At 61.6% G+C, this 26,454-nt stretch overlaps 3 protein-coding genes and 1 long non-coding RNA gene across 4 annotated transcripts; 2 read left to right on the top strand and 2 right to left on the bottom strand.

Annotated features, from left to right (window-relative positions):
• Positions 1-2,058: 2,058 nt before the first annotated feature.
• On the bottom strand, positions 2,059-4,273 carry LOC103119027 (cytochrome b-c1 complex subunit 9). The gene is made up of 2 exons (XM_007529270.3): positions 4,097-4,273; positions 2,059-2,286 (listed from the first exon to the last, which is right to left on the bottom strand). Exons 1-2 carry the CDS (start codon positions 4,241-4,243, stop codon positions 2,242-2,244), a joined length of 192 nt encoding a protein of 63 aa, XP_007529332.1. The 5' UTR covers positions 4,244-4,273; the 3' UTR covers positions 2,059-2,241.
• A 3,319-nt stretch (positions 4,274-7,592) lies between these two features.
• Positions 7,593-8,981, top strand: LOC132538983 (uncharacterized). The gene is made up of 2 exons (XR_009550305.1): positions 7,593-7,979; positions 8,353-8,981. It is a non-coding gene; the product is annotated as an uncharacterized LOC132538983 (long non-coding RNA).
• A 2,666-nt stretch (positions 8,982-11,647) lies between these two features.
• ZMAT5 (zinc finger matrin-type 5) lies at positions 11,648-16,722 on the top strand. The gene is made up of 5 exons (XM_007529588.3): positions 11,648-11,784; positions 13,163-13,225; positions 14,003-14,083; positions 15,043-15,154; positions 16,400-16,722. Exons 1-5 carry the CDS (start codon positions 11,658-11,660, stop codon positions 16,527-16,529), a joined length of 513 nt encoding a protein of 170 aa, XP_007529650.1. The 5' UTR covers positions 11,648-11,657; the 3' UTR covers positions 16,530-16,722.
• Positions 16,723-17,186: 464 nt separating this feature from the next.
• On the bottom strand, positions 17,187-25,562 carry CABP7 (calcium binding protein 7). The gene is made up of 5 exons (XM_060192617.1): positions 25,338-25,562; positions 19,188-19,331; positions 18,110-18,222; positions 17,752-17,905; positions 17,187-17,653 (listed from the first exon to the last, which is right to left on the bottom strand). The coding sequence occupies exons 1-5, from the start codon at positions 25,444-25,446 to the stop codon at positions 17,526-17,528; spliced, it is 648 nt and encodes a 215-aa protein (XP_060048600.1). The 5' UTR covers positions 25,447-25,562; the 3' UTR covers positions 17,187-17,525.
• Positions 25,563-26,454: the final 892 nt, after the last annotated feature.

Here is a 26,454-nt window from a genome sequence, read left to right on the forward strand (position 1 = left end):
GAGTCCCCACCCTGGGCCCGGGCCCCTCACCTCCGCTCCCCTGCTGGGAGCCTCCAAGTGCCTTTTCCCTTCCTGGCAGAGGGCTTGGTGGCCCGCTCTTACCACCCTGTGTACTGAGCGCCTCCCCGCAGGGCTGTCTCCTCCTCGTGCGCTGCCAGTGCTGGGGAGTGTTGGCCATCGAGGGCCAAGCTCGACAGGGTGCCCAGGGGTGGAGGCCGTCCCCAAGGTTCAGTAATGGAGGGGCAGACAGGACAGGCAGCCCACCCGGCATGGGGCCTCCAGAGTGCTGGCAGGAAGACCCGAGGGGCCAGGTGGTCCAGAATCAACTTCTTGAATAAAGTTGGAAGCAAAGCGCATGTGGTGACTCACTACCAACCGACCGTGAGAGACCAGAGCTGCCAGACAGCGGGGCGCGTGGCCAGCATCAGCCTCTGGTGACCGGGGCTTCTGGCTATTTCCTGCCTTCTGCTACCAGCAGGTGGGGGTCCAGGGCTGCATCTTTCTGGAGACCTCCCTTTAATATTTTGTTTTTAATGAGAGAAAAAGAGAACAGAGCCCTGCTTGGCTCTGGTAAATGGTGGCGCTGGGGACTGAACCCAGGACCTAGGAGCCTCAAACATGAAGGGCTTTTGCAGAGCACTGTGCAGTCTCCCCAGCCTTACATCACCCCCTCCCGTTACACCAACACTTTGTGTTTGGTACAGGAAACGTACAAACCTGGCAACAGTTTAAGTTTAAATGTAGCCACTGCTACCGCTTTGTCACCTCCTCCTACTCGTCCTTCTACTTTTTTGTTAAACCGAGTATGTGTGATCTCAACACATCAGGCCACTTTTCATTTAGACTCAGGGAGAAACTGCTGAAGCTCCCTCCAGTGCTGCCTACGCACGGGAGCCGAGCCTGGGGCAAGGCCTGTGCTCTAGCTGTGCTCCTCTCCACCCCTTTTTTTCAGTGTTAACCCTCCCAACATTTTTTTTTTTTAACGATTTTGTTTTGTGTGAATTCATTTGCCTTAACTGTCTTAGACTCCCCGCCTCCCCAGGGTTATTGCTGGAGCTCGGTGCCTGCACTATGAATCCACTGCTCCTGGAGGCCACCTTCCCCATTTTGTTGCCCTTGTTACTGTTGCTGTTGTTGGACAGGACAGAGAAATGGAGAGAGGAGGGGAAGACAGAGAGGGGGAGAGAAAGACAGACACCTGCAGACCTTCTTCACCGCCTGTGAAGCGACGCCCCTGCAGGTGGGGAGCCGGGGGCTCGAACCGAGATCCTTAGGCCGGTCCTTGCGCTTTGCACCACCTGCGCTTAACCCGCTGCGCCACCGCTCAGCCCCCTACGATTGGCGTTTGATGACATTTTATCCTTCCTCTTGTTTGATCAGAGCGCTGCTAGCTGTGGCTTATAGTGATGGCAGGGACTGAACTTCATTCACAGAAGGTCCACTCCAGGCCGGCTGATGCTTGGGTTCTACACCCACTCCCCCACTAAATGAGGGCAGGGGAGATAGCATAATGGTTATGCAAAGGAACTGATGCCTGAGGCTCTGAGGTCCCAGGTTCAAACCCCAGCACCACCATAAGCCAGATCTGAGCAGTGCTCTGGTAAAAAATTAACAAAGTAAAATAAAAACAAATGAATTCCTTAAGATATGTCGCAAGGGCGGTGGAGGCAGCGTAATAGTTACATGGAGACTGACCCTGAGGCTCTGAGGTCCCAGGTTCAATCCCTTGCACCGCCATAAGCCACAGCTGGGCAGTGCTCTGGTAAAAAGGAGATGAACTGTGCCTCACAGGGCAGCAGCTGCCCAGACCCTCAGGCCGCAGTGCCTTCCCAAGCGAGCCCGTGAGCTCTTGTGCATGATTTCAGGATGGAATTGTCAGCTTGGAAGGTTAATGCTGCAACTCTACCTTGCGTTTCTAAAATGAGAATGCTTTGCAAGTTAATGAGAAACAAGATAAAAGCAGCACCCTTCAGATGTCCGCGGCGGCTTTGAAGTGGTCTCTGGAACCAACGGGAAAGGTCAGGCGGGGTTAATAAACACCCAGTGCAGACGCGGGGCTCGGGCACAGTTGGCATTTATTTGCCGAGGCCTCTAACCGAACATTCTTCAGACACAGCAGAAGTCAGTCTGCCGAGTGGCGCAGCTCCTGCCAGCAGAGAAGGGAGCCATGAAGAGGCGCCTGAGCGGCGTGGGTGAGCAGCTGGTGTGCGCCCTGGTCCTCCTGTCTGGGCGGAGGCTCAGCTACTCCTTGTTCTCGTACTTGTGCTTGATGTGCTTCCACAGCTTCTGCGTTTAAGAGGCGAGAGAGAAACTTTGAGCTTCCCATTAGCCGTGCCAGTGCGGCCACTGCCCAGGCTCTGAGCTGGAGGAGAGCGCGGGTCACACCCTGACCTGGACCACCAGATCGGCGGCGGCTCCCCGCACGGCCCTGATTTCTCGTTGTCTCTATCCCAAATAAAGATAGTTTTATTATTATTATTATTTTTGCTTCCGGGGTTATTGCTGGGGCTCAGTGCCTGCACTATGAATCCACTGCTCCTGGAGGCTATTTTCCCCCCTTTAGTTACCCTTGTTATTGTTGCTGTTAATATTGTTGTTGTTGCTGTTACTGTTGTTAGATAGGACAGAGAAATGAAAAGAGGAGGGGAAGACAGAGAGGAAGAGAGAAAGACAGACACCTGCAGACCTGCTTCACCACCTGTGAAGCGACTCCCCTGCAGGTGGGGAGCCGTGGGGCTCCAACCTGGATGTTTAACTGGTCCCTGTGCTTTGCGCCATGTGCGCTTAACCCGCTGTGCTACCGCCCGGCCCCCAGATAGTGTTGTTTTTTTTTTTTTTAAAGGATTTATTTATTTAGTCATGAGAAAGAATAGGAGGAGATCACTCTGGTACATGTGCTGCCAGGGATCGAACCCAGCTCCTCATGGTTGAGAGACAAGTGCTTTATCCACTGCACCACCTCCCGGACTTAAACTTTTTTTTTTTTTTTTTTTCCCAGAGCACTGTTCAGCTCTGGCTTATGGTGGTCCAGGGGACTGAACCCAGGACTTTGGAGCCTCAGGAATGGGAATCTGTTTGCAATAACCACTATGCTATCTACCCCTGCCCAGATAGTGATTTTTTTTAAATGTTTTATTTATTATTGGACAGAGGAATTGAGAAAGGAGGGGAAAACAGAAAGGAAGACAGACACCTGCAGACCTGCTCCACCGCTCATGAAGCCGCCTCCCAGCAGGTGGGGAGCGGGAGCTCGAACCCGCAACCTTGTGCACAGCAAGGTGCGCCCCAAGATAATAATAAAAAAAAACATAAAATACTTATTTGGTCATTTTCTTTAAACGAGAGCCCAGAATGGCTCAGCGGGTAGAGCGCAGGCCTGAGCGCCAAGCCCTTACAACCGCAGCTACTTCACGAGAGAAACTCGCAGCCCGGCCGAGGGGATCGAACCTGGGACCTGAGAGCCGCGGGCGGGAGGGTCCTGCGGAACCTGATGGCGGCCGCCCGCCCTACGCCCGGCTCTTAACCGCCACGGATGCCAGGACCAAGTCCTCGCAAGCCTGCCCGGAACCCCTGCACCCCGGAAACCCCCTGCACCCCGGAAACCGCTGCACACCGGGACCCCCCTGCACCCCGGAAACCGCTGCACCCCGGAAACCGCTGCACCCCGGGAGCCCCTGCACCCCGGAAACCCCCTGCACCCCGGAAACCGCTGCACCCCGGGAGCCCCTGCACCCCGGGACCCCCCTGCACCCCGGAAACCGCTGCACCCCGGGAGCCCCTGCACCCCGGGAGCCCCTGCACCCCGGGAGCCCCCTGCACCCCGGAAACCCCCTGCACCCCGGAAACCGCTGCACCCCGGGAGCCCCTGCACCCCGGAAACCCCCTGCACCCCGGAAACCGCTGCACCCCGGAAGCCCCCTGCACCCCGGAAACCCCAAGCGAGCTGCGCCCTCACCCCTGCAGGAGGCAGGCGGCCAAGGGGCCCACGGGGTCCGTGCAAAGCGACCGGCGCGGACCGTGGGGAGACCCCGCGGCCCCCCGCCACCGCCACTCCCCACTCCCCACGGGCCCAAGGTCAGCGAGCCCCAGGCCTCACCCCCTCGTTGATGTGCTCGTAGATGGCGTCCGCGCCCTGGTCGAAGGCGCGCTCGAAAAACAGGGCGGCCACGGTGATGGTGAGGGCGAAGGTGGACGTCCTGCGGAAGAGCAGGGAGTACAGGCTCGCGGTCACCGTCCGCGCCATGATGCCCCCCGGCCTGGACCTCGCGCGTCTGCGCCTGCGCCGCCCGCGACCGCGCTCCTGCGGCCTCCGCGCGCAAGGCTTCCTGGGATTCGTAGTTTCTGGGATCTCGGTGCACGTCGGTTTGCAGCACGGAGGTGCCCTTTGGCTTGCGTGAGTGAGGAGATTTCATTTGTTAGCATTCCCCAGGGACTCCCAAGAGCTTGATAAGATTATTACTTAGTGTTTCTACTCTACTCTTGCTGGCTGCTTGACCATTTTGAACTACAACACCCAGGAATCCTTGCGCCTCGAAGAGCTTTCCTCCCCCGCACTCTCCCTGGACTCTCATTCCCAAAGGCTTCTGGGAAGGGGCGGGTGGGGCACACTCCGGAAGGACTGCGACTCCCAGCAGGCAGCGCGCGGGGCGCAGGCGTAGGAGCAGCCGTCGGGGTTCGCGCGGTCCGCCGAGCAAGGTACAGTGAGTCCCCGGCGGGGTCCGCCTCCTGCCCGCCCGGGGTTGGGGGTGGTGGGGCTCCGGGGTCCTCTTGTGCCGGGTCACGGCCGCTGGCCGCGCGGTTGGCTGGAGTGGAGAGGGGAGAAGGGGACCATCTGCCCGGGAGGTGGAGCCGGGAGCAAAAGTGAAGTGCGGGGGCTGAACCCGCGGCTCTGCGGCGGCCTGGGGCCTCGTCCTCCCGGGGTCCTCGAGCCCCGGGTGTGGGGGCGCCGCTGCCACACACCCAGGGGGCCCGGATCTCCCAGGGACCCCCACCCACCGTGACAGTCACCCAGGGACCCCCACCCGCCGTGACAGTCACCCCAGGGACCCCCACCCGCCGTGACAGTCACCCAGGGGCCCCCACCCACCGTGACAGTCACCCCAGGGGCCCCCACCCACCGTGACAGTCACCCCAGGGACCCCCACCCACCGTGACAGCCACCCCAGGGACCCCCACCCGCCGTGACAGTCACCCAGGGGCCCCCACCCACCGTGTCAGTCACCCCAGGGACCCCCACCCGCCGTGACAGTCACCCAGGGGCCCCCACCCACCGTGACAGTCACCCAGGGGCCCCCACCCGCCGTGACAGTCACCCAGGGGCCCCCACCCACCGTGACAGTCACCCCAGGGACCCCCACCCACCGTGACAGTCACCCAGGGGCCCCCACCCACCGTGACAGTCACCCAGGGGCCCCCACCCACCGTGTCAGTCACCCCAGGGACCCCCACCCGCCGTGACAGCCACCCCAGGGACCCCCACCCGCCGTGACAGTCACCCAGGGGCCCCCACCCACCGTGACAGTCACCCAGGGGCCCCCACCCACCGTGACAGTCACCCAGGGGCCCCCACCCACCGTGACAGTCACCCAGGGGCCCCCACCCGCCGTGACAGTCACCCAGGGGCCCCCACCCACCGTGACAGTCACCCCAGGGACCCCCACCCACCGTGACAGTCACCCAGGGGCCCCCACCCACCGTGACAGTCACCCAGGGGCCCCCACCCACCGTGTCAGTCACCCCAGGGACCCCCACCCGCCGTGACAGCCACCCCAGGGACCCCCACCCGCCGTGACAGTCACCCAGGGGCCCCCACCCACCGTGACAGTCACCCAGGGGCCCCCACCCACCGTGACAGTCACCCAGGGGCCCCCACCCGCCGTGACAGTCACCCCAGGGACCCCCACCCGCCGTGACAGCCACCCCAGGGACCCCCACCCGCCGTGACAGTCACCCAGGGGCCCCCACCCACCGTGACAGTCACCCAGGGTTCCCCACCCACAGTGACAGTCACCCAGGGGCCCCCACCCACCGTGACAGTCACCCAGGGGCCCCCACCCACCGTGACAGTCACCCAGGGGACCCCACCCACCGTGTCAGTCACCCCAGGGCCCCCCACCCACCGTGACAGTCACCCAGGGGCCCCCACCCACCGTGACAGTCACCCAGGGGCCCCCACCCACCGTGACAGTCACCCAGGGGCCCCCACCCACCGTGACAGTCACCCAGGGGCCCCCACCCACCGTGACAGTCACCCAGGGGCCCCCACCCGCCGTGACAGTCACCCAGGGGCCCCCACCCGCCGTGACAGTCACCCAGGGGCCCCAACAACAGGAGGAAAGAGAAGAAAGTGGGAGTAGCCACCAGGGCAGAGGCGGTGCGAGCCGGAGTCGCAGGTTCTTTCCCTACTTGTTACCGTGGGGCTTTCCCGCTCCAGGCCGAGGGGCGGGGGGCACTGGAGCCCAGGTGCAGCGGGCCTGGGCTGGAGCTGGTGTCACTCGCGCGAAGTATTAATTCCTTTCTGCCTTGGTTCTTCACTTAGTACTTTGTAATCGCATTAGGAAGCCCCTGGAGGGTTTTGTTGTTGTTTTGATTTCTTTATTGGGGGATTAGTGGATGCATTGGATCGACCTTCCCGTGGTGCATCCCGTGAGTCCCCATTCATTGGGGAAACTGACGATCCTTCCTAGCCGACTGAATCCACATGGATCCCAGTCACTTTCAAAGCCAGCAACAAGCAGCTCCTGACACCTTTCAACCTGACGCTGTTGACTGGCTACGGAAGAAGGGCAAACGCTAGAAGAAGTGGTTTACAGCCCGCAGTAAATACAGTGGTTTGTACATGCAGAACATTTCCCAGTTTTGACCTCCATAACAGTTTGACCCCCACTAGGTCCTCTGCCATCATGTTCCAGGGTCCAAATCCCCAACCCCAGAGTCTCTGACTTGGGCTAGTGCACCATCACCTCTGGAAGGATTTTTTTTTTCAATTTAGTATTTTATATATTTGTTCCCTTAGGTTGCCCTTGTTGTTTTATTGTTGTAGCTATTGTTATTGTTGATGTCGTCGTTGGGTAGGATGGAGAGAGATGGGGAAAACAGAGAGACGGAGAGAGACAGACACCTGCAGACCTGCTTCACCGCCTGTGAAGTGACTTCCCTGCAGATGGGGAGCCGGGGGGCTCGAACCCGGATCCTTACACTGGTCCTTGTGCTCTGCACCACATGCGCTTAACCCGCTGCACCACCGCCCGACTCCCAACTGTCTTGGTTTTATTTGCATTTCTCTGGTGCTGACTTTGATGACCTTCATGTCTGTTTGCCACCTGGATGTCCTTTGGGGAAAACTCCCCCATCCCTTTAGAGGGGGTTTTCTGTGCTGAGTTTGGGAGCCCTTTAGATGTGCCAGCCATTAGCTCTGTCTGCTGTCCGGCTGTTAGCTCTGTCTGCTGTCCGGCCGTTAGCTCTGTCTGCTGTCCGGCCGTTAGCTCTGTCTGCTGTCCAGCAGGCCATGGGCCCCCATCGGTAGACGGCCTTTCTGTGTGTGTTGGTGATGGTTCCTTTTGTTGTTAAGCTTTTGAGTTTTATATAGTTCCATTGTTTCTTGTTTTCCTTGTTTTTAGTTTTCTCTTTCTTTCTTTCTTTCTTTTTTAACCGGAGCCACTGCTCAGCTGTGGCTTATGATGGTGCAGGAGATTGAACCTGGGATTTTAGGGCCTCAGGCATAAGAGTCTCTTTGCATAACCACTATGCCATCTACCCCCCACCGTTTAATTTCTTTTCTAAGATTTATTTATTCCCCGAGAAAGCACAGTCACTGAAGGCTGAATTTAGGGCCCAGGCATCTGAGTCCTGCACTCTGCCCACTGAACTCCCCTCCCCACTTAGATGCCATCATCCTGGCTGTTCTCTGACGAGACGTTGCTGTGGGGCTCAGTTCACACCAGACTAAGCTCAGCTCTGGGGTGTGTGGAGGCTGGGGAGTTCTTTTTTTTTTTTTTTTTTTTTTCCTCCAGGGTTATTGCTGGGCTCGGTGCCTGCACCATGAATCCACCGCTCCTGGAGGCCATTTTTCCCCCTTTTTGTTGCCCTAGTTGTTGCAGCCTCATAGTGGTTATTATTGCCATTGTTGAGGTTGCTTTGTTGTTGGATAGGACAGAGAGAAATGGAGAGAGGAGGGGAAGACAGAGAGAGAGGGGAGAGAAAGACAGACACCTGCAGACCTGCTTCACCGCCTGTGAAGCGACTCCCCTGCAGGTGGGGAGCCGGGGGCTCGAACCGGGATCCTTACGCCGGTCCCTGCGCTTTGCGCCATGTGCGCTTAACCCACTGCGCCACCGCCCGACTCCCGGGGAGTTCTGAAGAAACCTGAAAGTGGAGGAAAGAAGTGCCAAGGATGCCGGCTAAGTTTTGGCCTCAAGAATGTAATTAGAAAGCAAGTGTTTTGTTTTTGTTTTTCTCCCCAGTGAGCCTTTAGCCTTTAGCTGTGGCAGATTCAAGGCTCTGAATCAGCAAAGTGGTTATTTGTCTCGTGAATGCAAACAGCGGGGAATGTCAGTAAATTTGATTTAGTTTTTTTTTTTTCTCCCCCAGTTTTTACTTCCTTTTCTGAAACCTGGATTATTAGGAGAGGTGGGGATGGAGAGACAGTGTAATGGTTACGCACAAGACATGCGTGCCTGGTGCCCCAGGTTCAATCGTCAGCACCTCTGTAAGCCGGAGTGAACGGTGCTCTGCCTAATGATAATCCTCGTAGTTGAGGGAGTCAGGTGGGGCCACAGGGAGTGAGGTGTGGTCCTGTGTGTCTGTATAGAAGATTCCTTGTTTGTTTTTAAAGATGTTATTTATTTATTAATGAGAAAGATAGGAGGAGAGAGTGAAAGAACCAGACATCACTCGGGCACAGGTGCTACCAGGGATTGAACTGGGGACCTCATGCTTGAGAATCCGATGCTTTATCCACTGCGCCCCCTCCCGAACCACAAGGTTTCCTTATTTAGGAGACAGGGAGGGAGAGAGAGCGCCAGAGTATCACTCTGGCATGTGCAGTGCCAGGGGTTGAACTAGAGACCTCACGCCTGACAACCCAAAGTTTGGTCCAGTCTGCCACCTCTCAGGCCTCGATTCCCCGCCTTGTTCATCTCCCTTTCGGCCTAACAGACACCTTTCCTTCAGATCAGCCACTCCAACTTAGAAATTATGATTCTCGTGGTCCAGGAGGTGGCACAGTGGGTAAAGCACTGGACCCTCAAGCATGAGGTCCCGAGTTTGATCCCTGGCAGCACATGTACCAGAGTGATGTCTGGCTCTTTCTCTCCCCTCCTGTCTTTCTCATTAATAAATAAATAAAATCTAAAAAAAAGAAAGAAAGGAAGGAAGAAATTACTGTTCTCAGGACTGGGTGGTGGCATACCTGGTTGAGTGCATATGTTACAATGTGTAAGGACCCAGGCTCAACCCCCCCATCCCCCACCTGGGGGGGTGAAAATACTTTGTGAGTGGTGAAACGGGGCTGCAGGTGTCTTTCTCCCCCATCCCTCTCAATTTCTGGCTGTCTCTATCCAATAAGTAAATAAAGATAATAATTTTTTTTATCTTTTTTATAATTTTTTTCTTAATATTTATTTATTTATCCCATTTAGTTGCCCTTGTTGTTTTATTGTTGTTGTTGGATAGGACAGAGAGAAATGGAGACAGGAGGGGAAGACTGAGAGGGGGAGAGAAAGACAGACACCTGCAGACCTGCTTCACCGCCTGTGAAGTGACTCACTCCCCTGCAGGTGGGGAGCCGGGGGCTTGAACCGAGATCCTTACACCAGTCCCTGCTCTTTGCACCACGTGTGCTTAACCCGCTGGCTACCACCCGACTCCCTTTCCTTTTTATTTTTTAAAGAATCATAATTTATTCTGAGAGAGGCGGAGTGCGGGGGAGAGAGAGAAAGAGACATCTGCAGCACTTTGCGGCTACTGCTGAAGCTTCCCCTGTGGGCGGGGACTGGGGGCTCGAACTGGGATCCTTATGCCGGTCCTTGCCCTTTGCACCGCCTGCACTTAACCCGCTGCCTCTACCGCCTGACTCCCCGCCCCAGGCCAATTTTTTATTCTATAAACTTGGAGGAAGGAAGAGACAGACACACCTCAGCCTGGCCTGTGGACGTCTGTGCCGTGGTGCTTCGAAGACTGCTGGGCCCCTCCCAGCCCTTTGCTGCAGTTCGAAGTCAGCTGGTCCTAGGGTGCTGGGAGGGTGCTCTCGCCCCGGCACAGGAGCCAGGGTTCTCTCTGTGCTGGGCTGAGCGCCTGTCCCAGCTAGACCCGGGACCAAGAGGTCTCAGAGGGCAAAGGGCAGAGCCACGTGAGCCCAGAAGGCTGTCTGTGTCGCCCGCCACCTCCCCTGCCGCCGGGAGCCCCTTGCCACCTGGCAGGACTCCGGGGCGCCAGCCGGTGCGAGGACTCGCAGCCCCGGGCAGGGGTGGGTGGGTGGCGGCACAGCCTGTGTTGGGGGAATGGCCAGATTGCTGCGTTCCGGACAGGGTGCGGTGAGTCACGCGGAGGCCCGCTCAGTCAGCACCCCACGCGGTGTCCGCTCCATGCCGGCAGAGAGGCCAGCTGTCCCCTCCCAAGCAGGACAGCGCTGCAGGTCCCGCCTTGAGCTAGGACCCACGGCCGGGGGGGGGGGTTTGTCTGCGGGGGCGCAGAGCCCGGCCTTGGCCAGCCTGTCGGGAGCCATGAGGTGCAGACAAGGTGACCTTGCCGCTGCCCTGGGACTCAGCTGTGGCCCGGGTTCTAGCTCCAGCCCCCTGCCACGGTAGAGCCGGGCTGTGGTGTCTCTCCCCGCCCCGTCCCCCAAGAAATGGAGGAATGGAGGATGAGGAACGGGCCTGGGGGCTGCCGGCCGTGTCGCACATGCCCCAGGCCCCGGCTCTCTCCCTGGTGCGGCACGGAAAATAAGCGTGTGAGGTTGGCAGGCCAGGGCTGCTCCCCCCGCCCCGTGCTTCTGCAGGGCAGGGAGGCCCCCGGCCACCCCCGGCCGCCCCGCCTGGCCCCGACAGCGCTGATGGCTCCTTAAGCGGAGGCCCTTAAACATTCATCCCGTCAGCTTATTGCAGGACGGCTCGTATCAAAACTGCCACATTTAATTTATCAGGTCCGCGCGTGTGAGAGGAGCCTCTCGGCCGCCATGAGGAGAGGGCCGCCTGTCCCCTCCTGTGACAGGCCAGTCTCCCACTCCACGAGCCCAGGAAGCTACCCATCTCCCCACCCGTCCACGTGGGGCAGGCCCTGGCCTGGGGACAGGATATATGGTGGTGCGTGGCCGCTCCCTGTGTGCGGGGGGGGGGGGGGGGGTTGGGGGGGGGTCCCTGCGCTTGCTCCCGTGTTCCGCGTGGGCCCCGCAGCCCAGCCACCCGAGGCTGCAGTTCTGTGACCACTGGGGGGTCAGGAAGGAGGCTCCCAGGTGCTCCGCATGAAGCTGAGAGGGGCTGGGAGATGCCCTCCCCCTCCCACACTCCGCGCTACCCTCCGAGCCCCTCCAGGCCCTCAGTGGGCTTCTCTGTGATGAGCCTGGGGAGGGGGGCTCCGCTGTGGAAGGGCCCCACACGGGCACCCTGGGCGTGGGTGTCCCAAGACCCTGTTCTGTTCTGTGTTCCTGCAGCGGCCAGGCCATGGGGAAGCGCTACTTCTGTGACTACTGTGACCGCTCCTTCCAGGACAACCTCCACAACCGCAAGAAGCACCTCAACGGGCTGCAGCACCTCAAGGCCAAGAAGGTGTGGTACGACAACTTCCGAGGTGGGCATCCGCCCCGGCACCCAGGCTCGAACCTGGGGCCTCGCGGCTGCATGTCCCATACTCACCAGCCCCCAGCGGTGCCCCTGTCCCCGCTCAGAGACGGGGCGGGACGCCGGGCCCTTAGGTCGGGAGGGGGCCCTAGGGGCCGCACAGGCCAGTGCTCCCTGCCCCGTATTCCCAGTGCTCCCTGCCCCGTATTCCCAGTCAAGGGCTGTCTGGTGTTGGGTCCCAGCTGACAGACAGAAGGTTCTAGAAGACGTGAAAGGGGCACCGTGAGCCGCTCAGCGAGCACCTCCAGAGCTTGTTCGCAGCCCTGCCCCCATCTTCTGGGCCTGGGAGTCAGACGGCCTGAGGCCAGGCCGTTCGTGGGACTGTGACCTGCAGTGAGCGCTCACTGGCCCCGTCCACCACAGTGCTCTGGCCGGTGACACGTGACACGGTGGACACATGGGGGGAGGTCAGCTCTGTGAAGGCGGCTGGCAGGCCGGGTCCCCGCTTACCTGTATCAAGGGGGTCTCCCCTCCCCCGGGCCCCCAGGCTCCTCCAAGAGCCCGTCCCAGGCGCCTGGCTCCCCAGGCAGCCTCCCGGCTCTGGGTTCGAGGTGCACACAGCACCGTGGTCAGGAGCCTGCAGGCCGTGAGGCCAGGCCGCCTGGGCGTCAGCACGACACCTCACTGCCCGCGCCACCCGTCACCAGCCTGTCACCAGCCTGTCACGAGCCTGTCACAGAACCGTGGCGGTGCCCTTCCTGCCCGTGCCCTCTCCCCGACCTCAGTCTCCCCTCCATGGGCATGTGCTCCCGCCGTCTCCACCCTCCCTCTGCAGCATCAAATTCTCCTGACGCGACCCCCCGCCCCGCCCCGGCAGCTCACTGGGCAGCATGCAGGCTGTTTGCTCAGGGCCCGTCCTCAGAGATTAGTGCGACCTCGGGGCTGGAAGCAGGGACACGGCTGTGGCGTCCTACTAAATCTTCAGGCTGGTGCACTCCTGGCTGTTTGCAGACAGACGCCCAGAGGAGCGAGCAAACAGGCCGGCGGTGGCCTGAGAGGTGGAGCGAGAAGGACCCTGGGGTCAGTCCCAGGAGCCTGGCCTCCGGGAAGGGGGCCCCTGAGGCCCAGGCTTCTTAGAGAAGCGGAGAGAGCGAGAGGCCACAGCACCAAGTCCCCTCTGTGCCACGGGGGCCGGGACCTGGAGATGGCTTGCCAGCCGTTGTGTGCACCTTCCCAAGCATAAGGCCTTGTTTCGAGCCCCGGCACCACATGAGAGAGCCACGGAAGGCCCTGGGGAGCTCCATGCGTGGCCTGGCACTGGGTATCTCTCAGGGACAGGAAGCGCCTGGGTCTCTTGAGTCTGAGCCCCCCTCTCTCTCCCCCTGCAGATGCAGCTGCCATCTTGCTGGATGAGCAGAACAAGCGGCCCTGCAGGAAGTTCCTGCTTTCAGGTGAGACCCTCTCCCTCCCCGCAGGCAGCACCCCCAGGCCCACTCTGCGGCCTTGTCACCTCAGTCAGGCGGCACGAGGGACCGTGGCTGAGGGCTTCCGGAGCCCCGTCCTCAGCAGCTCAGACCCGGACCCGATCTGACAGGCTCAGGGAGGAGCAGGCAGACTGGCAGGGATGGGAGGCGGGAGGGACTGAGCCCAGTACTGGTGGCCCACACCCTGCTGCTCCTCCCACCAGCAGGCTCCAGGGTCTGAGGTGGCCGCCAAGAATGAGGGCTGGAGCTTGGCTCAGAGGCAGGAGCCCCAGCGAGTGAAGCCCCAGAGAAGCTGGCAGTGAGGGCGGGGCAGGCGGGGGCTCAGGACCTTGTGTCCCCCCCCCCACACTCTTTCCTGTCTAGAGGGGGAGGCAGGACAGAAGCCCTCGTGTGTCCTGTCGCGTCATCTGCCGTCCCCTCCCATGCGTCTGCGGCTCAGTACCTCAGCTTCTTAGACTGGAGGAAGCTGGGCTTCTCGGCCTTTTGCGGGGAGGGAGGGAGTGCAGGAGGGATTGTGCAGAAGGCCTAGCGATGGCTCTCCCCCCAGGGCAGGGGTCTTGTCTTAAACGTGCAGATGAACCGCTTGTTGGAACCAGAAAAGAAAAGAAAAACTCACGCTGTAAGGTGTGCACTCTACCCACAGAGCCACCTCCAGGCCCCTAGTCCCTGCTTTCAATGCGGGGTGGGTGGCCAGCCCTCAGGCCCCGCGGGAGCCTGTCCTGAAGTGACTGTCTCTTGTCACAGGTCGGTGCGACTTCGGCAACAACTGCAGATTCTCCCACATGTCTGAGCGAGACCTGCAGGAGCTGAGTATCCAGGTGGAGGGTACGTCGGGGGTTCTGGGCACAGCTGGGTGGCCTGGGTGCCCTCCCTTCCTCTCATTGGCAGCCACAGTGTGGGGTGGGTGCCCCGGGGACAAGGGGCCGATGCCAGGAGCCGCCCCCCTGCACGAGGGGCCTTCTCTCCACCTCCGGAGGCCCCAAGGCCTCACCTTGTCCCCTGCCAGCAGGCGTCATCTGCGGGCCCGGGTGGCATCCAAGAAAGCACATGAGATGATGTGTGTGTGCAGTTGGCAAGCTGGCACTGCCCTGTGAGACCACGTCCCTCGGACCTGGGCCTTCCCAGACACCCCGACTCTCACTTTTATTTATTTTTTTTGGAGTCCACTCTGTTTTAGTTATTACTGGATAGAGCCAGAGAGAATTTAAGAGGGGAGTGGTCCAAGAGGAGGCGCAGTGGATAAAGCATTGGACTCTCAAGCATGAGGTCCTGAGTTTGATCCCCGGCAGCACATGTACCAGAGTGATATCTGGTTCTTTCTCTCTCCTCCTATCTTTCTCATGAATAAATAAATCAAATATTAAAAAAAAAAAAAAGAAAGAAAAGAAATTAAGAAGGGAGCAGGAGAGAGAGAGATACTTGCACTGGTGAAGCTTTCCCCCTGCAGGTAGGGACAGGGGCTTGAACCCAGGACCTTGCACACTGTAGTGTGTATGCTTAGCTTAACTGACTGCACCACCACGTGGCCCACCCCTCTTATTCTGTTATCCACTCGAAGCGCCTCTCTGAGTAAACGAAGGTGCTGTCTAACAATTGTTGCTTTATGAGATGGAGAGAGGGGGAACCCAGCCAGTGTCTGAGCCGGGACTCAAGCCTGTCTGTAACCACAGGCCCCTGGGGCAGCTGGGTTCCCCTCGCATCCTGGGTGCAAGTCCCGGGGGGCAGCAGCTGGGACGGGCTGGGGACCCCGGGCCACCACTCACTTGCCCCTCCCGTCCTAGCAGAGGAGAGACGGGCCCGGGAGTGGCCCCTGGAGGTGCTGGAGCTGCCGGAGGTTCACCTGGAGGACTGGCTGGAGAAGAGGGCCGAGCGGCTGAGCACAGCCCCGAGCTGCAGGTATGTCCCCGGGTCCCCTGCCCTGGGCCAGGAGCCAGCACCCCCCACCCCCGGGGCATGCACGCTGCGCCCTCTGAAGGCTCCACCCTGCCGTCCTGTCCCAGGACCGGCTGGGCTCCAGGACGGGCAGCTGGCAGGACCAGGGGACAGTCTGTGTCACCGACACCCCCCACCCCAGCAGGGGCTGTGCCCCGGACCCGAGGCTGCTCTGGAGAGGACTCGCACCCAGTGCCCGCACTGTGTGCTGCTTCTGCCCTGCCAGGATGAGACTAATCCCCGGGGCTGGTGCTCTCCTGCCTTGTTGTCTCTGCAGATTGCCACTTGATCCTTTTAATCCCCTTCCAACCCCCTCCCAGATGCTGCCCTGATCCAGCTGGCAGGTAGCCAGCACTGCTATCCCTGCAGAGTCCAGTCACCCCCCCCACCGCCCCCACCTCGGGGTCTCAGGGCTCTGAGCAGCCCAGGAGCCCGCCATCCTCCAGAAGAAGGGTCTGGGGCTCCCAGGAAGGGCCCCTAGGGAGACTATCAGGGTCACCTCCATCCTGCAGGGTGCCCTGGGCAGAACCCAGAGCTGCAGCCTCCATCCAGCAGCTGCAGGGACCCAGGCCTTCGGGGAAGGCAGAGAAGGGCGCGAGAAACGTCACCTTAGAAACACTAGTAGGTGTTTCTCTGTTCCGTAGACTCCCGTCTTAGTAAGACTCTGAAAAGGTACAAAGAAGTAGAAAAGCAAACCCACCAGGGCAGGGGTAGACAGCATAATGGTTATGCAAACAGGCTGTCATGCCTGAGGCTTCAAAGTCCCAGGTTCACTCCCCCGCACCACCGTAAACCAGAGCTGATCAATACTCTGGTAAAAAAAAAAAAAAAAACCCATCACCAGGAGTCACGTACTCAGACAGAAGTACTGCACGTGGTTGGCGTGTCTTCCAGGTTTTTATGCATTTATATATGTTATATATTTCTCAACAAAAATAGTGTCATGCTATATACATTATTTTATAAGCATTTCTTCCTCCTGGCCCCACACAGCACCCCTGCAGGCACAGCGGCTGCTCTGGGCGCCCCCCCCCCCCATAGTCTCAGGGCTGAGACCCTTGTATGTGAGCCCCTTCCCTGCCTGCTCTCCCTGGAGGCCAGGGGGTGGGCTCCAAGGTCTGTGTTTTGGGGGCTCCGCCTCCCGGTAAAACCCTCTGGGGCAGCATGTCTGGGCTGTGTCTCACTTGAACCCTGTCCCTTCCTCTCCAGGATCGAGCCCACCAGAGCCGCCATCTTCCAGTACCCTGTGGGCTGGCCGCCCATCCAGGAGCTGCCCCCCTCCCTGCGGGCACCCCCGCCCGGGGGATGGCCCCTGCAGCCCAGCGTCCAGTGGGGCTGAGCCCCTGAGCACCACCCTGCTCACACACAGTCCAAGGAAGCGCTCAGACTGAGGCCAGGGCCTCTGGGGCATCACCCTGGTGTGGACCGAGTCCACATGGGACACTCTGCCCTGTCCCCTCCCTCCGGGACATGCGGGACAGAGGAGTGAGGGCGTGTTCTCTTCGTGTTTATAAAGTTTGTCTCATCACCTGGCCCGTTGCACTTTCTCCATCTGTGCCCCAGGACATGCGGGCTGGGAGGCAGGGGTGGGGGGTGGGGGGCACAGCTCCTCTGCAAGTGTGACCGCCGGCCTGGGGAGAGGTGCTCAGTGCCCACCTGTTATGCTGCCCCAGGCCCCCACCCAGCACAGGGGCAGCCGGGCCTCCACCTGGAGGAGTGGGTGGGGCAGTGAGGGGTGCGGCGGACCCCATGCCCGGGAGGGAGACGGGCAGTGGAGCTTCCTGTGCCCACAGGGCCAGGCTGGGCTGGCCTCCGGGTGACTGACCACGGGGACTCGACCCAGGCTACTTGGGGCCTCACTCTACCTTCCTCCCCAGCCGCACCCCTCCCAGAAGGGGTTCCAACAGGAAACAGGCCCAGTCTCGGGGTGCCCTGAGCCTCGGGCCCTGAAGCGAGGAGACTGGCCCTGAGGGGCGTGGCGGGGTTGGGCCGAGTTAGATCCCGGATTTAGGGCCCAGGGATCTAATCCCACAGGGGGCCGGACTCAGGCCAGAAAGGGGGGCAGGGGACTCTGCCTCGGTGCCACCCTGCCTGCACCCAGGCCTGCGGCCTCAGGTCAGAACAGACGGGGCGGTGGGGGCTGTGGGCATGTGCCCCTCTGATGCCTCAGGGCCCGACGGGGAGGGCGCTACATCTAGGCCAGCGGGAGGGCGCAGGCGGGGGGCCCTCCATGGGCGGCCGAGGCTCCATGCAAGGCCAGGGCTGCGGGGTGGGAATCTCTGGGGCGGAGGCGGGGGCAGTGGGGAGCCCGGGCACAGGCCACCCCCACACCCGGCTACTTCATGCCGCTGCGCAGCACCTGGTTGGCCGCGATGAGCATGACGCTGATGACAAAGGCGATGGCGAAGGCGCAGATGAGGCTCTTGCGCACGCACGTCTGGCGGATCTGCTGGTTGGAGCAGGCTGGGGGCGCGGGACAGCGGGGCCTCAGAGGAGTCAGGGCCCCCTTCGCCTCCGGCCGCCCGCCCCCCTCAGGGCCCGGCCCCCGCGGGGACACTCACTCTCCACGTCCACGGGGCACTCCTCCGCCGTGCCCAGGTGGCTCTCCTCCTCCGTCATGATGATGTTCTCGATGTCCTTCATGGACAGGTGCTCGCAGAAGGTGTCGTAGAGCAGACGCTTCAGTTCGTCCACTGTCAGCTTCTGCATGTCACACTGGGGAGGGGGGGGACACACGGACAGAGTGCTGGCCACCAGTGCCCACACACACACACCCCGCCCATCCTCCACACACCCAGGCCGCCCCCGGAGCACCAGACAAGACGGGACTGGCGTGGACGCCCCTGCCCGGGGTGGGACTCGGTCGCCCTGCGGCCCGGCACAGCCCGTCATGGGAGGGCGGGGAGGGGGGCGGCCCACCTTCCAGAAGACCGTGTCGAAGTCGGTGCCGTGGAACCTCTCCGGGATCCCCGAGGTGGAGAGCTTGGGTCCCAGGAGAGTCACAAACTCCTCAAAGTCCACTTGGCCGTCCCCTGTGGCAGACCAGGGTCTGTGAGCAGGGGGTCTCCCCTGGCACCCCGCCACATGGAGACTGCCAGGAGCTCTGGGGACCAGACAAGGGCCTGGCCTTGCTGAGCCCCGGGCTCGCTCCTCAGGAAAGCCTGTGAGTTCATCACTGAATATTTTTTTAAAATATCTTTTTTAAAAATATTTTATTTATTTATTTTCTCTTTTGTTGTCCTTGTTGTTTTTCGTTGTTGTTGTAGTTATTACTGTTATTGATGTTGTCATTGTTAGATAGGACAGAGAGAAATGGAGAGAGGAGGGGAAGACAGAGGGGCAGAGAAAGACAGGTGGGGAGCCGGCGGCTCAAACCAAATCCCTGTGCTTTGTCATATGTGCGCTTGACCCAGTTAGGAAGAGAGACAGGACAAGGTGGGGCAGATAGCATAATGGTTATGCAAGAGACTCATGCCTGAGGCCCCAAAGTCCCAATCCCCTGGCACCACAATAAACCAGAGCTGAGCTGGATAAAAAGAAAAAGGAAGGGGAGTCGGGTGGTAGCGCAACGAATTAAGCGCAGGTGGCACAAAGTGCAAGGACTGGCATAAGGATCCGGGTTCCAGCCCCCGGCTCCCCACCTGCAGGGGAGTCACATCACAAGTGGTGAGGCAGGTCTGCAGGTGTCTGTCTTTCTCTCCCCCTCTCTGTCTTCCCCTCCTCTCTCCATTTCTCTCTGTCCTATCCAACAACGACAACATCAATAACAACAACAATAATTACAACAATGAAGAACAAGGGCAACAAAATGGAAAATAAATATTTAAAAAGAAAAAGGGAGAGATGGGGGAGCTCTGCCATCCACAGGTGGTGACGGGACTGGCACCCGGGCCTCAGCCACTGGAAGGGGTGCTCTCCCCAGCCCCTGCTGGAGGGGTGTCACCTGCTTGCCGCCTCCCCGCACGTCAGGAGTCCCTGCTGGCCGCCCACCGCTCACCATCCATGTCCAGCCGCTGGATGATGACCTCCAGCTCCACCTCGTTGGGCATGTAACCCAGGGAGCGCATGGCAGTGCCCAGCTCCTGCTTGGAGATGAAGCCATTGCCGTCCCGGTCGAAGACTTTGAAGGCCTCTCGGATCTCTGCGGTGGGGAGCGGGTGGAAGGGGTGAGACAGACCCCTCCCCGGGACCCTGGGTAACAGGAACCAAAGCCTGAGCCCAAGGGCCAGGCCAGACGGCCGAGCAGAGGGGTTCCCCCACCCCGTGGAGCTCTGGGCTCGGGCTCCGCTCGCAGCGACCTCGTGTGGCCGCGCTGGGGTCCTGCGCTGCAAGGACACGGTTATGGCTGGGGGCTCTGGGGGCCGCCGGCCTCACACCCAACTCCCTCCACCCGGCCCCCAACTACAGCTGGACCCAGACACCCCCAGTGTGGAGACGCTCTGCCCCCTACTGTACAGAGGGAAACTCAGGGCCTGATGGCTGAGGATGGAAGCAGTGCCGGGCCTGGGAACCAGCATCCCGCTCGACACGTGACCCTGGCCTCGGTCTCCCCAGCCTGAAGTGGGGAGGTGGTGGGGGTCTCCCAGGACATCCCACCCCCCTTGTTCTCTGCCTTTCTGTCTCCTGTCCCCACTCCCCAGAAGGTGCCCAGTGAGCATGTCCTCTGCAGGGGTGTGGGGGAGCCTCCATACACCTCAACTTCTCTTCTCCATCTGTACCCCAGCCTCCCGGCGCTGACACTGCAGAAGGGAGAGGAGAGCGTGTGTGTGTGTGTGCATGTGCGTGTCTATGTGTGTGTATGTGCATGTCTGTGTGCGTGCATATGTGTCTCTGTGTGCATGTCTCTCTGTGTGCATGTGTGTGTATGTCTCTGTGCGTGTGCATGTGTGTGCATGTCTCTGTGTGTGTGTGTGCATGTGCATGTCTCTGTGTGCATGTGTGTACGTGTGTGTCTTGTGTGCGTGTGTGTGCATGTGCATGTCTGTGTGCATGCATGTGTGTGCATTCGTGTGCGTTCATGTGCGTGTCTGTGTGCGCATGCATGTGTGTGTGTGTGTGTGTGTGTGTGTCTGTGTGTGTGTCTACATGCAGCAGGACAGAGCCAGGCTGGGCATGCACACCTCAGACCAGACACCAGGCGACTCCATGGCCAGCGCACAGTCAAGTTTGGGGGCCACAGGGGTCAGGCTGGCCCTGGGGCTGTGGGCTCTGAAACGGACTGTGGGGTCCTGTACCTTGGGGTCAGTCCTGACCCTGCCAGCCTGGGACCCCACCACAGCCCCAAACCATGGTGTCCGGGGAAGTGGCTTCCCCTGAGCCCCCAAAGGGCTGCAGGTGTCAGACCCAGAGCTGAGAGGCTGACATACATCCAGACGCCGAAGGCCACGTGGGAGCCGCCTAGACCCCAGGCCCACAGACGTGGGGACCGGCCCTGCCTTGCCACTGGGGTGCGAACTCTGCTCTGGGCCAGTCTGGGTCCTGCACTGAGGAAATTCCTGGACAGCTCCGGCTTCCCTGGGCCACCCAGAGCAGTGACTTCTCACCCCCAAGATGTGAGAGCCCAGCAGCCACGGGGGATGCCGAGAGGGTGCTGGCCCCCGAGGACACCAGGGCCACCAGCCGCAGCCTCTGGCCGGAGCTGCTGCCCTCCTGACCCGACCACACTCTGCGGCTGAGGTGCCCTGGACGCCGGCCACCGGAGGTCTCTGGACGTGTGGCTCTGCCCCCCGAGGGTCCTCCCCCCTCTGGGAGACTCCAGTACACCCCAGGGACCAGCAGGGTGGGGCCTCTCCTTGTCTCCCCACTGTCGTGGCCCCACAGGCTGCTCCCCACCCCCAATTTTTCTCTCCCACCTTCATTTATTCCTTTTCTTTCTGACCCTTTCTCATTCTTCCCCCTTTCTCTCTTCTTCTTTCTTTCTTTTTAAATATTTATTTATTCCCTTTTGTTGCCTTGTTGTTTTATTGTTGTAGTTATTATTGTTGTCGTCATTGTTGGACAGGACAGAGAGAAATGGAGAGAGGAGGGGAAGGCAGAGGGGGGAGAGAAAGACAGACACCTGCAGACCTGCTTCACCGCTTGTGAAGCGAATCCTCTGCAGGTGGGGAGCCGGGGGCTCGAACCGGGATCCTTACGCCGGTCCTTGTGCTTTACGCCACATGTGCTTAACCCACTGCACCATGGCCCGACCCCCTTTTTAAAATTTATTTTATTATCTTTACTTATTTATTGGATAGGGACACCCAGAAATTGAGAGGAGGAAGGGAGGTAGAGAGAGAGAGAGAGAGAGACACCTGCAGCCCTGCTTCACCACTTGCAAAGCTTTCTCCCTGTAGGTAGGGACTGGAGGCTCGAACCCTGGTCTTTGTGCACTGTAACATGCGCTCAACCAGGTGCGCCACCACCCGGCCCCATCTTTTTCTCTCTTTTTTTTTAATTTTTTTTTTTTTACTTATAAAAAGGAAACATTGTATAAACCGTAGGATAGAGGGGTACAACTCCACACAATTTCTCTTTTTCTTTCTTTTTTCTACTAGGTTTCTCTTGGACTCATGCCCATGTGCCTACTCCATTGCTCTTAGCAGTTCCTGTTTTTCCTCTTTCTCAGAGAGGCAGAGAGGAGGAGATTCACAGGAGAGACACCTGCAGCACTGTTTGGCACTCATGAATCTTCCTCTCAGGTGAGAACAGGGGCCTTGAACCCTGGTCCGTGCATGTGTCACCACGAGCACTCTGCTAGATGCACCGCCACCCGGCTTCATTTGTCACAAGAGAGACCCCAGAGCACTTCTCCGCTGTGGCATAAAATGGTACCAGGGACTGAGCCTGTGGCTTCTGTGGGCTCCCCGGCCCGTCAGCTCTTAACCACATGGCGTCACGGGCTGAGTGCCACACGCGCCCGCCGGCAGCAGACCAGGCTCATCCTAACCCTAACCCTGTCACCTGCAGCAGGGCCTGTCCCTCAAGCAGAAGTGTGTGGGTCGTGGGACTCCAGGGGCCACCCACGGAGCGAGCTGCCGGGGAGCCCGGCCCTGCCTGGTCTCTGTCGCCGCCCCGGCCCAGCAGACAAGGCGTCTCTCAGGCAGAGCTAAGCTCCGAGGCCTCCAGGTTCAGGGCACAGCCCTGTCCCCCCACCCTGCCTCGCTGAGCCCCAAGGCCAAGTTCACAGAAGCACTGGAGGGCAAGCAGACCCGGGTTCAAAGCCCAGTGCGGTGCCTCCTCCTGGCGGGTGAGCCCAGGCCTCTGTGCTGCCAGCCACAGCGGGGAGGGAAGAGGAGCCGGCCTGGCAGGGCCCCAGTGCAGGCCGCAGGCCATTGGATCGTGGGCAGCAGAGCCAGGAGACTGGGCTGCCCGGTGCTGGGGGCTCAGACGGCGGCTTAGGCGGTGCTGCCCATGGCCTGTGCCGGCATGCCCCCGCCCTCTAGAGCCTCTGGTGTTCCATCTGTGAAATGGAGTGTTTGTCCCACAGCTGGGGCTCTGCCAGGGGCTTGGGGTGGGGGGCAGTGTCTGCCAGCACAGCTGGCCACACCTTTCCCCGAAAGCCTGCCCCCCCCACCGGTGGGGGGAGAGCGGGGAGGCCTGGCTTCTCCCTCTTGGCATGGGGACGCCTGGCCCAGACGGGGCTGGCAGGGCCTCCAGTTTCCAGGCCACTGTCCCCCACATGCTGCCCGGTCCCCATCCCGGAGTGTTGCAGTAGGGCCTGAGTTTCCAGCACCCGCTGGGGGGCGCCCAACACATCTGCAGATGGTGGGTGTGCAGAGGAGTGTCGGTCACTGGGGGGGGGGGGTGGATAGCCTTGGCCCCACACCCACCACTTGGCTTCCCCAAGTGTCTGTCTAGCGGGGAGCAGGGCTAGGCAGTGTGCCCCAGAGCTCACACTGACCACGCTCAGCGTAGGCTTCACTGTCTGACTGGGCCAGTCCCAGAGCCCAGCCCGGAGGCTGCCTGGTTGCCTATCTGTCTGTCTGACCCCTTCCTCCTTTCTCACCACAAAGGGCTGGGCTGGGGTTTGCGGCAGCTCCTACTCCTGTCCCCTCATGTACCGGTGTCCCTGTGTGAGTGCTGGGGACGGACACGGGGGGCTCCTGGGGCATCTGACCCCTCCATGCACTCAGGGGCTGGGTGGCCGCCCCCATCTCTGCCCATCACCTCTGCCTGCCGCAGCCTGGGCCCTCCAGCACCTACCTCCCCCCTCCACACACACACCCGCAGTCCCACGCCCGCCACTGCGGCAGTGCCCCTGGACCCTGCTGTGTGCCAAGCCCCAGGGTAGTGCCTCCATGTCCAACCCCCCTACAGAGGGAGCAAGCCAACTTCCTGTTGCAGCAGGGGAAACTGAGGCAAGGCCAGCCGCGACTGTCCCAAGGTCACTCTGGGGGTGGGTGGTGGTGCAGAGAGTGGAGACAGCACCACCTGGCCAGCCAGGGAGCCCTGGTCCATGCCTGGACCCCCCCCCCCCATGCCTTCCTCCCTGCAGTGACCAGCCAGCCCCTGGAGGTGGAGCAGACCACAGCATAGCAGCCCCACGGGCAGGCACCCTGCAGAAGACCAGGGTCTAGCGTGACAGCCTGGGGCAGGGCCGCTTGTGGGCCTGGTGGGGGCAGAGAGGGCACGGGGATCCGGCAACAGGCACAGACAACCTTTGCCCTGGCAGGAGCTCCCAGTGGCTACAAGCGGGGCCACCAGGCAGGGCGGGGGAGCCAGGAACTCTGGTCTGGGGGTGGCAGATGGCCTGGGACTACCAGGCAGCTGTGTGCTCCTGTCTCCCCCCACCTGCCCTTCAGATGCCCCCTATGCCCGGCCCCTCTGCTCCCCAGCCCAGGACAAGGAGACAGGAGAAGGAGCGGGGACCGCACTGGCTGGGGCTGGTGACTAAGGCTGCTGGGCTCCCGCCAGGGTGTCTGTGAAGCGGCCCAAGGGGAGCCTGGCCTCCTTGCCCCTCGCTGCCCACCCACTGCCCTGGGCACCCTGCAGGTCAGCCTCCTCTCACTCCCTTCCCAGGCTGGAGACACAGGGTGGCCGTGGGGAGGGGGTTCTGGGAGCAAGGAGAGGGGCCCTGGGTCCCGACGATGAGCTGTGAGGGACGGTGGGCAAAACAGAACTGTAGAAGGCTGTGGTTACAGAGCAGCCTCTGCCCTTCTGCCCCAGGGACCCCCCTTCCCTGGGCTTCATGGCCAGAGCCCCTAAAGCTGTACTGTCCCTCGTCCCTCTGTGCTCCCACGGCTGTCAGCAGACCGGGTCTCCATGTGCTGGGGGGGGGGGGGGACTTTGGCAGGAGCAGGTGGCTCCAAGCCTGTGGTGCAGTGTGTGTGGGGGGTTCTTCCTCCTTCCAGATCACCCCCACCCAGGCAGACAGACACCCCGGCATCTGCTGCCATCAGGGCTTGCAGACGAAGCCCTCTCTCCCTGACTCCCCGGGGGCTCCATCATCCCCACTGTGCCACTGAGTCTGCTGTACCCCGCCCCCCAGCCTGCTAGCACCAGACTCCAGGACGGGCCTGCACCCTGCACCCGGGCTCAGATCAGCCCCTCCCCCAACACCAGAGAAGCAGCTTCCAGGGGACCCAGCCTCCCCTCAGCCCAGACCCGCTTCCACTCCTGGAGCCCCCCGGCTCTGGGGGTGGGGGGCTGACTGCCTGCCTCTCATGGGGTAGGGAAACAGCTCCCAGGACTGGAGGGTCTCCTCCCTGCTCCCCCAAACAACCCCCTCCTCTGCATGGCAGCCTTGGGTCCCTATCACGTGGGAGGTGGGGGACCCCGCGGAGGGGTGGCTGTGGCCCCAAGCCTCTGCTTTCTCTTCCAGGTTGGGCAGCCACCACCAAGCCGCCCCATCTGGCCACTTGTTGTCGCCGCCTCCCGGCTCGCCTCCAGGGCGCTCAGGCGGGGGTCCCCGCGGGGCAGGCAGGTGGCGGTGGGGGGTGGCGGAGGGGGCCCTGCGGGAGCCTGGGGAGTCGCACCCCCCCGCCCGGCTGAGTGGCCGCGTCCCCACACACAGTGGGGCGGAACGGGAAAGGAAAGAGAGGGGCTGCAGGGATCCCCCCCCAATGCCGCACCTGCACCGTGGCGACACCGGCGCACCGTGACCTGCTGCGGTGGCAAGTTTCCGCAGCGCCAGCCCCGGACCCCGACTCCCCTGCCCCCGGCGTACCCTCCAGCTCGTCCTCCGGGATGTCCACGGCGCGCTGCTCCGACAGCAGACTGGGCACCGTGTAGATGCCCCGGTACATCAATGCCGCTGTCACCGGGTGGAACGGCATGGTGGCGGCTCGGCGCCCGCCCGCCCGCCGCAAACTTCACGGCCCGGGCGCATGGACCGCGGCCGGGCGGGGGGCGCGGTGAGGGCCGGCGGGGGGCTAGTGCCCCTGTGCCCCGCGTGGCCGGGCCATGCGGCCGCTGGGCTCCCGGGGGCCCCGCGGGGCCGGGGGCGGCGCTGGGCCTGGGGCAGCCGCCCGCCGCTGTCCACGCCGCTGTCCACGCTGCCGCTGCTTCCCGCTGCCTGCGGCCATGCCACCGCCCTGCCCGCGGCCACCCTGCCCGCCGCCGCTGCGCTCTGAGCCGCCGCCCCCACCCGCCTCCCCCACCCACCGCCGCCTGCGCTTGGCTCCCAGCTCCCCTGCCCGGCGCCTGGCCGTTCGCTGGGGGGCGCTCCACCTGTTCCCACCTCCTGCCTGGGAGTCGCACCCCCCCAGCGAGCTCAGGCCCCCACACTCACTCACTCCCTGGGCACCCACGAGGCCCCCAGCTGGGGAAACTGAGGCCGAGAGAGGAAAGGGCAGTGACCAAGGTCACGGGCAGGACCCCAGGTCCCCCCTGACCTTGCCCCCTCTCCCCAGGGACCCCAGCCCATAGAGGGCTGCTGGCCGAGGGGCAGGGGCCAGAGTCTGGGCTGTGGGTCCACACAGCCCAACCTCCCTGCCTTCAACATGCTGGGGCTGGCAGGAGCAGCAAGTGTGTCCTGTTGCCCGCGGGGGTGACCGAGGGCCCAGACTGGGGAGGGTGCAGCTGGAGGGGAGGCGGCCCTGGTGTGCAGGCCCCAAGCCGTGTCCATGTGCACAGATCCATGGGGGTGGTCACCCTGGGCCTCCGGGCCCCTCAGAACCGCCGCCCTGCCCCCTCGGATCCTGTCAGCCCCGGGGGCAGCAGGGAAGCTGATCGCAGGGAGGCCCTTCTGTTGATTGAGCCTCTGCTCTGGGGGCCGGTAATCAGCACTGCCCAGCTCCTCAACTTGGCCGAGCCAGACGGATGGGGCAGGCAGCGAAGGAAGC

The sequence above is a fragment of the Erinaceus europaeus genome, chromosome 6 (genome assembly GCF_950295315.1).
Source record: "Erinaceus europaeus chromosome 6, mEriEur2.1, whole genome shotgun sequence".
In the NCBI taxonomy this organism is placed as follows: Eukaryota; Metazoa; Chordata; class Mammalia; order Eulipotyphla; family Erinaceidae; genus Erinaceus; species Erinaceus europaeus.